A 12,771-nucleotide genomic window follows, 5' to 3' on the forward strand; every position below is an offset into this window, starting at 1 on the left:
CTGAAATAATGCCAGTGGGTCTAGAGCAAGAAAAGCAAGAAGTGGTGTGAGAGCAAATCCAGAAAGGGAAAGAAGAAGGGGAGGAACAACCCACGGAGGGGCTCAGAGGCCATATTAAGAATTTAGTCCTTTATTCTAAGTGACAGGAAACCACTAAAAGAGCAGAGGAGTGGGATCATCAAATTGGTGTTCTGAAAAAAATCACTCTGGACAAAAGACTGGAGGGAGGCCAGAGGAGATAAAGGGAGGTTGTCTAGTAGCCCATGTACGTGATGGAGACAGACTGGACTAGGGTAATAGCAGTAGGAAAAACCTGACTATACTCAAGAGGCATTAGGACACAGATGGTCAGGCGATGCATGTGTGTGCACATGCACACATACACTGCGAAACTACGCTTTCCTTCATAGAATTTATCTCAACTGTCCTATTTAATTATTTGTATAATTATCAACGTCTATTTCCCATCACCAATATATAGGCTCCACGAGGGCAAGGATAATGTTTTATTCAGTGCTGTGCCCCACGTAATCAGAGCACCTGTGATACAAAGTAGGTACTCAATAAATGTATAAAGAAAATTAACAATTAAATGTGTAAATAAATATAAAATATACCAAAATGTAACAGGTTACCTTGGAGGGGTAGAACTACTAAAGCATGAAATTTTTGTCTCTTGGCTCACTGCATCTTTTCTAATTTTTCTACAATGAAGCACTTACAAAATTAAAAAATTTTAATACCTGTTAAAGTAGAATGGGAACTATCATACAGATACTGCTTTTCACATAGCTTAAAATAAAGCAACAAGAGCCCCACCTTTATGTAAACAGAAAGTGTTACTGTCATTTGTTATTTTAAACAACTGAAATGTTTCCAACAAAGTTGATGCTATTAACTAATATCTGGAAAGGGTACACACATTTGACTTTAAGACTCACAAACATTTGCTGTAAAATCTCAACTTTAGCATTTCCAAAAACGCCACAGCTGATATCATACTTAACAATGAAAGACTGCTTTCCCCTTAAAATCAGGAACAAGACAAGAAAACCGACTCTTGCTATTTCTATTCAACACTGTACTAGTGTGGTTCAGTGCAAAGCAGCCAGGCAGGGGGAAGAAAGGAATCCAGATTGGAAAGGAAAATGGAAAATTTATTTGTAGATGACACGATCTTCTAGTTAGAAAATTGTAAGGAATTCATCACAAAAACTATCAGAATTAGAGTCATTAGAAAAAGAGTTCAAGAAGCGTGCAGAATACAAGAGTACAAAATTCACTGCATTTCTATACACAACCACTGAACAACTGAAAATAAAATTAATAATTCTATTCACTATAGCATCAAAAAAAGAATACTTAGAAGTAAATTTAACAAAAGAAGTAAAAAAACTTGAACTCTGAAAATTACAGAACACTGCTAAAGAAAACCTAAATAAACCTGATCATGTTTATGGATCAGAAGCCAGTATTGTTAAGATGGTGATACTTCCAAAAGTCATCTTCCGATTCAAGCGATCCCTAAAAAAAATAAATAAATAACTTTCTTGGGACAAAACAGAAAAACCCACTCTAAAATTCATATTGAATTTCAAGGGACCCTGAATAGCCAGACCAATCTTAAAAAGAATAGTTAGAGGATTCACTCATAGCTCAGTCAGTAAAGAATCTGCCTGCAATGTAGGATACCCGGGTTCAATTCCTGGGTTGTGAAGATCCCCTGGAAAAGGAAATGGCAACCCACTCCAGTATTCTTGCCTGGAAAATCCCATGGACAGAGGAGCCTGGCAGGCTACAGACTACGGGATCTCAAGAGTTGGACACCACTTAGCAACTAAATCACCACCACCTGAGGACTCACAATTACTGTTTTAAAAACTGACTGCCACAAGACAGAGAAAGACAAATACAAATGATGTCACTTACATGCGGAATCTAAAATATGACACATATGAGCTTATTTACAAAGCAGAAATAGACTCAATGACATAGAAAACAAACTTATGGTTACCAAAGGGGAAAAAGGGATGAGAGGGATGAATTAGGAGTTTGGGATTAACAGATATCCTGTACAGGGAACTATATCTATTATCTTGTAATAACCTATAATAGAAAAGAGTGTGGAAAAAAAAGTACACACACACACAGGAATTACTCTGCTGTACACTTGAAACTAACACAACATTGTAAATCAACTATACTTCAATTTAAAAAAAAAAGAAAGCTGACTACCAAACTATAGTAATCAAAATGGTATGGTACTGGCATAAGGACAGATACAGGATATAGGTCAATGGAAAAGAACCAACAATTCAGAAATAAATCATTACATTTATTTATGGTCAACTGATTTTTGACAAGAATGCCCAGACAATTCTTGGGGAAAGACACCTTTTAGAAAACAGTATTAAAAAAAAAAAAAAAAGAAAGAAAACAGTATTGAGATAACAGAAAACCCACATGCAAAAAACTGAAACTGGATACTTTCCTCACCCAATATTCAAAACTTGAAATGACTCGAAAACCTAAATGTACAAGCTAAAACCATAAAACTATTTGAAGAAAACATAGGAAAAAAGCTTAATTTGATTTGCCAATGATTTATTAGATATGATACCACAAGTATAAGCAATAAAAGGAAAACTACATCAAAATTTAAAACTTTTGGGTAAACACTATCAACTGAGTGAAAAGATAACCACATGGAATAGTAGAGTATGTAGAAATCATTTATTTGATAAGGGATTAATAATAAGAATACAGAAAGAACTCCTGTAGCTCAATAACAACAAAAATCCAAAAATGGGCAGTGGATTTGAACAGGCTTCTCCAAAGAAGATATACAGATGCCCAATAAGCACATAAAACAATACTCATCACCACTAATCATTTAGAGAAATACAAATCAAAACCCCAAAGAGATATCACAACATATCCATAAGAATGGCTATTATTTTTTTAAAAAAAGAAAGAAAATAACCAGCCTTGACAATGATGAAGGATGGGGAAACTGGAACATTGCTGGTAGGAATGTAAAATGGTGTAACCACTGTGGAAAGAAGTTTGTTGGTTCCTCAAAAACTTAAACACAGAATTACCATATGACCCAGCAATTCTATTGGGTTGGCCAAAAAGTTCTGTAAGATGTTACAGAAAAACTTGAATGAACTTGTTAGCCAACCCAATACTTTTAGCTTTACACCCAGAAAAAGTCAAAGTGTTAGTCACTCAGTTGTGTCCAACTCTTTGCAACCCCATGGACTGCAGCCCACCAGGCTCCTCTGTCCATGGAATTCTTCAGGCAAGAGTACTGGAGTGTGTTGCCATTCCCTTCTCCAGGGATTGAACCTGGGTCTTCTGCATTATAGACAGATTCTTTATTGCTGAGCCACCAGGGAACCCCTTTAATACCCAAAGGAATTGAAAACAGGGACTTAAACATTTGTTTAAGGCAGGAAGAGAAGGGGATGACAGAGGATAAGATGGTTGGTTGGATGGCATCACCAACTTGATGGACATGAGTTTGAGCAAGCTCTGGGAGTTGATGATAGACAGGGAAGCCTGGCATAGGGTCCATGGTGTCACAAAGAATCCGACACAACTGAGCAACTGAACTGAACTGATACATAGCACCATTATTCATGACAGCCAAAAGGTGGTAACAACCCAAGTGTCCATCAACAGATGAACACATTAAAATGTGGTATATATATATTAATATATTTATACACAGACACATATACACACACACAATGAAACACTAACCAGCCATAAAATCAAGTTCTGATACATGCAACAGCATGAATGAAAAACATCATGCTAAGTAAAAGAAGCCCATCACAAAAGACCACATATTGCATATAATGAATAAAATATACTAGAAGGGGCAACTCTAAAGAGACTGAAAGGAGTCCCTAGGTGGTAGTGGTGGGGCAGTTAGCAGACAATGGGTACTGACTGCTAATAAGTACTGGGTTTCATTTTACAGTCCTGAAAATGTTCCAAACTGATTGTGGTGATGGTTCACAACCCTGTGAACACACTGAAAACCACTGAGCTGTACACTTTAAATGGCTCAATTATATGGTATGTGAATTATATCCCAATAAAGTTGTTTAAAAAAACCTCAGCTGTAGGAATAAAGATCCTGCCTCATGAATCTTTGTATAAGCAAAGATACCTCAAGATAAACTATCCCCAATCCTGCTCTACAACAACATCCGATTTATCCATTATTCAGCATGGGAAAAACAACTTTCTCCTACTACCCATAGTTTCAATCTATACACCAGGCAAAAATTCTCAAAACCACCAGATCATTTCTTTACATGATAAGCCCCCACTGTACCTTAGCTTCTAAATCTAATTTTACTTGGTTCCACTTCCTAGGAACATTACAATATAATCTGTTTACTAAGTTTGAAGAGATGCCACAAAACAGCTGGCCTAGGAATGGCACTTTGGAGGCTGTAATTGCTTGGAGCAAGGTTTCTTAATCAGGGGGTCCATGAATTCCCTAACTTTGTATATAAGACACTGTGCACATATTTTCCTGAGAAGATTCACACCAGATTCTCTAAAGAGTTTAAAACCTAAAGGAGAGAATTACTGAATTGGTTCAACTAACGGTGGTTTTCCATCATTTAATATCCCTCACACTTATTTGTGGTTGTTAAAATAAGGAAAATGGCTCCTGGCTATAAGGTGGATGAAAGACTGAAAAATTAAAAATTACAAAACTCAACTGGTTACTTATCAAATGAGCAACTCATTGTTTATGTCAGACTCTGATAACAGGAAAGACTGAAGGCCAAAAGACAAGGAGGCGGCAGAGGATAAGATGGTTAGACAGCATCACCGACTCAATGGACGTGCCTCTGAGCAAACAGTGGAGGGGACAGTGGAGGACAGAGCAAACTGGCGGGTGACAGTCCACGGGGCTGCAAAGTGTCGGACAGGACTCAGTGATGGAAAAAAACAAACAGCAACAGAGACAAGTCCAGAGGGCCAAATTTTTAGAAATTGGTAAATGCTACATCTACTCTAAAATGGATCTAGGTTGAATAAGGGAAAACACTATTTTACTCTTTTTCCTATTAGAAATTCAAAATAACCATTCATTTCTTAAAAAAAAAAAAAAAATCCAGAAAACAACAAAACAAAACCTCGTGTATCTACTGTGTCCCAGATACAATGTTAACAGTTGAGGATACACTGATAGAATCAAGCAATCTCTGCCCTCAAAGAGCTCACAGCATAGTAGTTAGAACTGGCTTTTTGAAAGAACAAGAAATGAGAATTCACAATTTTATTCCATGGCAAAACTTCTCCCTTTAGGACCAGTTTCTTAGGAAGCTGCAGCATATCTTCTAAAGCTTGTCTATTCTGAAACACAGATCATTTATTAAAGTAACTTTCAACTCTTAACGACTTCCCTCCTAAATCCTATGTTACAGAGACCTAACACACACTGCAGCTTCCGGGGTCCAGTGTGTTTCAGATGCAGAGAGTAATTACTTTAGTGTGTGTCACATGTAAAAGGAAATAACAGCACTGAATGAGCCAAAGTTCGCTCTTAGAATTCCAACCTCACATCCTTACACTACTTTTGTATCTTAACTCACAAGACACATTAGCTAACTAAAGTTAAATCTCACTACAGGTCTGGAAAAGTAGCAATCTAAAGTAATACGAATAAAATCCTTCTTAAAAGTACAGAATTGCAAATATAACTTCCAGACTAAAAATCAGGTAGACAAAATTTCATTCTTTAAAATTTCATTATTTCTAATTGGATTATTCTTTCCCTGCAATCTAAATACTTCACTAGTAAGTTCTATTCCTCTAGCATCTTTCACCAGTTAACTACTTGCTTCCTATCGCTATCCAAATAAACACTCTTACCTGATCATATTCTGAAGCACCAGGATAAAGAGGCCATCCCAGGAACAGCTCTGCTATCACACAGCCCAATGACCACATATCAATAGCTTCACAAAATGGTAAGCCAAGAATAATTTCAGGGGCTCTAGCAAAAACAAAAATAGCAGATTAAAAAAGATATACACTATTTGGGGAAATTGTGTTGCTACTATTCTAGTATCAGTAAAGGTATACTGATTCAATGAACTAAATACAATCTTGGGTATAAAATCTGTAATTTGAAACTCTTAGCCCTAGATATGTTTCTTGAATTTCAGAAAGGTACTACCCGTGTATAAACTACAAACTGCATAATAATCCCTATAGAGTTCAGGAAGCATCACATAATCAAATACATTAATATTTCTGCAACAAAACATATGAGCAATCACACTAAGCCAGACAAATACCTTTAACAGCCTTACATTGATTCAAGTCAGGTCTTGCTAATAATAGCTTACACCAAACTTAGAAGAAGATTTAGTTTTGAAAGCTTTCTGAATTTTGAAAATTTAGCACTTTTTACCCTTAGCACCTTTTTAATTACAGAAAAATCAATGAAGTGTCCTGACCAATAAATACCTCTTTGTGACAGATATGCCTTCTATAGAAATAATAGTGGTTCATACCCTAGTTCCATTATTTAAAAGCTGCAGGCAATTAATTTCTCTGTATCTCATGTTCCTCATTCATAAAATGGAGATGAGTACCTACTACACAGGGCTGTGGCAAGGTTTAAATAAGTAAAAAAAAAAGATGATAATGATGACGATGTTGTTGCTCAAATATTAAAGCTCTTGATCAGTGTCTAGCACACAGTAAGCACTATGAAACTGTTAGATAAAACAATGACTATTATTATTACATCATCATTTTTTAAAAACTTGGAACTCTCTGTGTGCTTTCAGAAATATTTTTTGATTAATACTCCAATGAGAAACCCAACCCCAGGGAACCTTAAAGAGAAGACTGCAGTAATATCATACACTAAGAGCTTTATATATATATATGAATACATCCAAGGCAAAGTCCCACTTGCAGAGAAGGAAACAGATGCAAATAGATTAAGAAATTTACCCCAAATCATATAATTAATAAATGGCAGAGCTAGAATTTGAATTCTAGCAGTCTAGCTCTGAAGTTGAGTAAATTGTACTATTACTATCTCTAAGTAAGCAAAGTTAAATACATACCCTGACATGAAAAGCCAACTCACTGAAAAAGACCCTGATGCCGGGAAATATTGAAGGCAAAAGGGGAAGACGGAGGCAAAGGATGAGATGGTTAGGTATCATCACCAACTCAGTGGACATGAATTTGAGAAAACTCCGGGAGACAGTGAATGACAGGGAAGCCTGGCATGCTGCGGTCCTTGGGGTCACAGAGAGTCAGATATGACTTAGCGACTAAGCAATAACAACAAATACATACCCATCTATATACATCTATTTGGCATTGTGGTATACATGGTGTTTTCCAAACTGTGACAAAGAGATAAATGGATTCAAAAGGGGGATAATAATAATAAACGACACGTATGTAGGGCCAAGTGTGCACCATGCACTGCTCCAGGTTCTTTATAAATATGGGGTTTACTTAATCCTGTTTACAACAATCTTATGAAAGTATTATCACTGTTGAGCCCTCAATTACATGATGCACATTTTTCACATTTTAACATCTCTGAAATTGAGACTCTTGCAAATGACAGTATATTTTAGTTTAATAGCAATGTTTTTACTTTATTAGTACATAAATAATATTTCATCTTATAATCAATGGTGCCTTGCTTCTACATTAAAAGTATCATTTCTATTTTAAAGATAAAGAAACTGGACGCTGATAGGTTAAGGTGCTCAAGGCTGGCCACCAGTCAGTCTGGGTCCAAGAACTGAGCTCTTAAAACACTTTATTATCTCCAAATAATTTCCTTTCCTTCTAGTAAGTCCCAGAATTTGAATCTGTAAGGACACTCCAGATCCAGATCCCTCATTTAACAGGAGCTAAATGGAAAAGCAGATCTCTCCATCAGGACCCATCTCATAGCTGTCTCCTAGCAAGTGTCCCAAATTTTCCCTTTCAAGCAGTACGTGTTTATTGTTGCACTGTGTGTATGCGGAGGAAGAGGGAAGGGGACAAATATTGAGTAGGGAGGGTATAAAGATATTTCTTTTAATAAGAATATTACTTTCCCAGAGTAATTTTCTAAACAGCCCCTAGAAAACAGGGTAAATTAGAGGGCTCCAATAGCGTAAGATCCCGGCCTGCTGGGACTTACACTATTGGACCAGAAAGGGCAGAACCACTAATACCATCAGGTTTTGTTCCATTTGATGTGCACTGTGTCTTTTTTAGCCAAAGAAAACAACTTTCAAAAGTGACATTCCTGCTGCAGGTGGCTAGAGACCCACATTACTGATGGAATTGCAGAGTTCAGTTAAATACAAGCATGTGTCATATTTGAGAGCATTAATAAACTAGAGGGTTAGAAACATAAAAGCCTTTCTAAAATGAAAAAGAAAAAAATTTTTACTTTCACTGAGCAGACTCATTAATTTCTAAGTTCATGACAGTGCCAAAAATAGCTGGCAGGGAGAATGCAAATGGCTTTGTGCCAAAATAAAAACTAGGCTTAGAACATTCCTAAACATCAATTGAAGAGCAGCAGATTGATTTTGCCATTCCCACTATACCAGGAAGACATTTCAAAATCTGAGAGGTAGGTCATAGGGAGGGGCCAGGCTACCCAATAACTTACTTTTTTAAAAAGATAGCCATAACATGTGATAACTGTTAGGCTTCAAAGGCTTAAAATTTCAGGGAAATTAAGAAAAATGCCAATCCCATCCCCCAAATGCCATAAAACAAAAAACCCCTGAAGATTGGCTGGAATCAGTTTTTCCATTTGGTCTTCCTCTGCTTCTAGGGTAACAAAAGCAGCTAAGTATTTTGAGCTAAAGCTCACTCAAAACCGTTAACTCTGCCACTTCTACTATACAAAATGGTAAGTATCAAAAGAAAAACTATGAAAGCAGTAAAAATAAAATAAGGCTGCTCAATCTACTGAGGACTTTTCACTATCATTAGAGGCTCAACATGTTAGACTTATGTAAACTCTAGGAAGCAAAAAGACTGAAGCTATATATATATATATTTTTTTTTTAATCATTTACAGCAGGTTCACCTCTAAAGACAGAATGTTTTAAACTTTGAATTCAGATCAAAATTCTTTGTAAGATTCTCATTATGATAACATCTCTCCCCTTGGCATCTATTATTTCTCAACCCTTCAATATAAACTAGACACTGAAAGTCTGGTTCTACCTCATCTATATAATAAGTTACTCACTCTTCTAGGTTCTGATCAGCTCTGACATTCTAACAACTAGGCAGTAAAAAAGATTACACACAGAAAAAAGAAAAACAAACTAGCAGCCTTGAGTAGAAAAATGGCATTAATTGTACTTTGGACATAGTGACTCTCTTCTTTGAAGATACATTTTGTCCTTAAAGAACAAATACTAAACAGGGTCTAACTGCTATAACCAGGTGGTAGAAATAGCAATCTTCGTCTTCTGATTTCCCAACTTCAAACTCCTATAAATTGAAAAATTCCACTTAAATCATAAAGCTCTGTTTCACTACAACCCAGAGCAAGCTGAAGTTGGGATAACTTAAGAGCACAAATCATTCTCTGCTCATTTTCATGAACACTCTTGTTTCATCCCACCCATCTGAGAGGCATCAAACCAAATAAGAGATGTTATATAAAATCGAACTTCCTGCATCTGTAGCTTAGGTGTAACTGTGGTTTCAGTGTCAAACGAAATTGTACTGCTTTCTGTCTAGGATAAACTAACGATTATACACTGGAAGTGAGAAACAGATTTAAGAGACTATATCTGATAGAGTGCCTGATGAACTATGGATGGAATTTCGTGACATTGTATAGGAGACAGGGAGCAACCCATCCCCCAAAAAAAGAAATACAAAAAAGCAAAATAGTTGTCTGAGGAGGCCTTACAAATAGCTGTGAAAAGAAGAGAAGCAAAAAGCAAAGGAGAAAAGGAAAGATATTCCCATTTGAATACAGAGTTCCAAAGAATAGCAAGGAGAGATAAGAAAGCCTTCCTCAGTGATCAATGCAAAAAAATAAGAGGAAAACAATAAAATGGGAAAGACTAGAGATCTCTTCAAGAATTTAGAGATACCAAGGGAACATTTCATGTAAAGATGGGCTCAATAAAGGACAGAAATGGTATGGACCTAACAGAAGCAGAAGATATTAAGAAGACGTGGCAAGAATACACAGAAGAGCTGTACAGAAAAAATCTTCACGAACCAGATAATCACGATGATGTGATCACCCACCTAGAGCCAGACATCCTGGAATGTGAAGTGGGCCTTAGGAAGCCTCACTACGAACAAAGCTAGTGGAGGAATTCCAGGTGAGCTATTTCAAATCCTAAAAGATGATGCTGTGAATGTGCTGCACTCAATATGAGAGCAAATTTAGAAAACTCAGCAGTGGCCATGGGACTGGAAAAGGTCAGTTTTCAATCCAATCCCAAAGAAAGGCAATGCCAAAGAATGCTCAAACTACTGCACAATTGCACTCATCTCACACGCTAGTAAAGTAATGCTCAAAATTCTCCAAGCCAGGCTTCAGCAACATGTGAACCATGAACTTTCAGATGTTCAAGCTGGTTTTAGAAAAGGCAGAGGAACCAGAAATCAAATTGCCAACATCCGCTGGATCATCAAAAACGCAAAAGAGTTCCAGAAAAACATCTATTTCTGCTTTATTGACTATGCCAAAGCCTTTGACTATGTGGATAGCAATAAACTGTGGGAAATTCTGAAAGAGATGGGAATACCAGACCACCTGACCTGCCTCTTGAAAAACCTGTACGCAGGTCAGGAAGCAACAGTTAGAACTGGACATGGAACAACAGACTGGTTCCAAATAAGAAAAGGAGTACGTCAAGGCTGTATATTGTCACCCTGCTTATTTAACTTATATGCAGAGTACATCGTTGAGAAACGCTGGGCTGGAAGAAGCACAAGCTGGAATCAATATTGCCGGAAAAAACATCAATAACCTCAGATATGCAGATGACACCACCCTTATGGCAGAAAGTGAAGAAAAACTAAAGAGCCTCTTGATGAAAGTGAAAGAGGAGAGTGAAAAAGTTGGCTTAAAGCTCAACATTCAAAAAACAAAGATAATGGCATCCGGTCCCATCACTTCATGGCAAATAGATGGAGAAAAAGTGGAAACAGTGATAAACTTTATTTTGGGGAGCTCCAAAATCACTGCAAATGGTGACTGCAGCCATGAAATTAAAAGAAGCTTACTCCTTGGAAGGAAAGTTATGACCAACCTAGACAGCATATTAAAAAGCAGAGACATTACTTTGCCAACAAATGTCCGTCTAGTCAAGGCTATGGTGTTTCCAGTGGTCATGTATGGATGTGAGAGTTGGACTATAAAGAAAGCTGAGCGCCAAAGAATTGATGCTTTTGAACTGTGATGTTGGAGAAGACTCTTGAGAGCCCCTTGGACTGCAAGGAGATCCAACCAGTCCATCCTAAAGGAAATCAGTCCTGAATATACATTGGAAGGACTGATGCTGAAGCTGAAACGCCAATACTCTGGCCACCTGATGCAAAGAGCTGACTCATTTGAAAAGACCCTGATGCTGGGAAAGACTGAAGGTGGGAGGAGAAGGGGATGACAGAGGATGAAATGGCTGGATGGCATCACTGACTCAATGGGCATGAGTTTGAGTAAACTCTGAAGTTGGTGATGGACAGGGAGGCCTGGCGTGCTGCAGTCTATGGGGTCGCAAAGAGTCAGACACGACTGAGCTGAAATGAACTCAAACTGAAAATATGCTTTCCTTATCTAGACCTTGTCCTTCCATACATAATAAAGTGATCTCAGCTCTAAATAAAGGCCAGCTGGCCTGTTCAAAATGGAAAAGCATTGAGCTGTAAGTATGGCAAACCTTTGTGTCTAAAACCCAGGCCCCAAAGACAGCAACTTTTCTTGGAATTAATCTATATTTATACTTACAGTAGGTTAGGAAATAAAGTATTTTCATCCAGCCACACCTATGGCCAACAAAAAAAGCACAGTGGCAAAAACTTATGTCAACTGATAGTATTCTGGCATGTTATCAGCAAGGTGAAGCAATGTGAACTAAAAGCGGGGCCAGGGGAAGGCTGGCTCTGGAGCCAGAGTGCTCCACTAGTCAAAAGGATTACAGAGAATTTTTCTGAAAAGACAACAGGTAAGGATTTAACGGACTCTAATAAAGCAACAATGCAACATGAAGAGGACCGCTGTGGATAAAATTAATGATAAAAAAGGAATCCCTGAGCTGCTATTCCCCTTGCCTTAGGCCCACCATCAAGTATTACTGTGATATAGCTTTATAAAACTATAAAAAGAAAAGATAAAAATAGACAAGGTGGACTGGAAGACAATACTGTTGAGATATCGGTACTATACAAGATGATTTGCAGATTCAGTGTGATCCCTATCAAACACCAAGGAGTTTTTTTCAGAAACAGAAAAATCCATCCTAAAATTCATATAGCATTTCAGGAGACTCCAAATAGCCAAAACAATTCTGAAAGAAAATAAAACCAGAGGTCTCACACCTTCTGATTTCAAAACTTATTACAAAGCTACAAGTAGTCAAAAAAGCATGGTACTGGCATAAAGACAGACATTTAGAACAATGGAACAGAATAGACAGCCCATAAATAAACCCTCATATTTATGGTCAGAGGATTCTGACAAGAGTGTCAAGACCATTCAATGGAGAAAGGACAGTC

The 12,771-nt window shown here is 37.3% G+C and overlaps 1 protein-coding gene across 7 annotated transcripts in view; it reads right to left on the reverse strand.

Annotated features, from left to right (window-relative positions):
- The window catches only part of HIPK1 (homeodomain interacting protein kinase 1), a 54,327-nt gene that overhangs the window by 26,592 nt on the left and 14,964 nt on the right, over nucleotides 1-12,771 (reverse strand). For all 7 annotated transcript variants that reach the window (XM_024987693.2, XM_005204017.5, XM_059883519.1 and 4 more), the window contains one exon: nucleotides 5,908-6,031. In XM_024987693.2, the coding sequence (XP_024843461.1) occupies nucleotides 5,908-6,031 (124 nt within the window). The remainder of the gene's footprint in view (nucleotides 1-5,907; nucleotides 6,032-12,771) is intronic.

Source organism: Bos taurus, chromosome 3 (assembly GCF_002263795.3).
Source record: "Bos taurus isolate L1 Dominette 01449 registration number 42190680 breed Hereford chromosome 3, ARS-UCD2.0, whole genome shotgun sequence".
Classification (NCBI taxonomy): Eukaryota; Metazoa; Chordata; class Mammalia; order Artiodactyla; family Bovidae; genus Bos; species Bos taurus.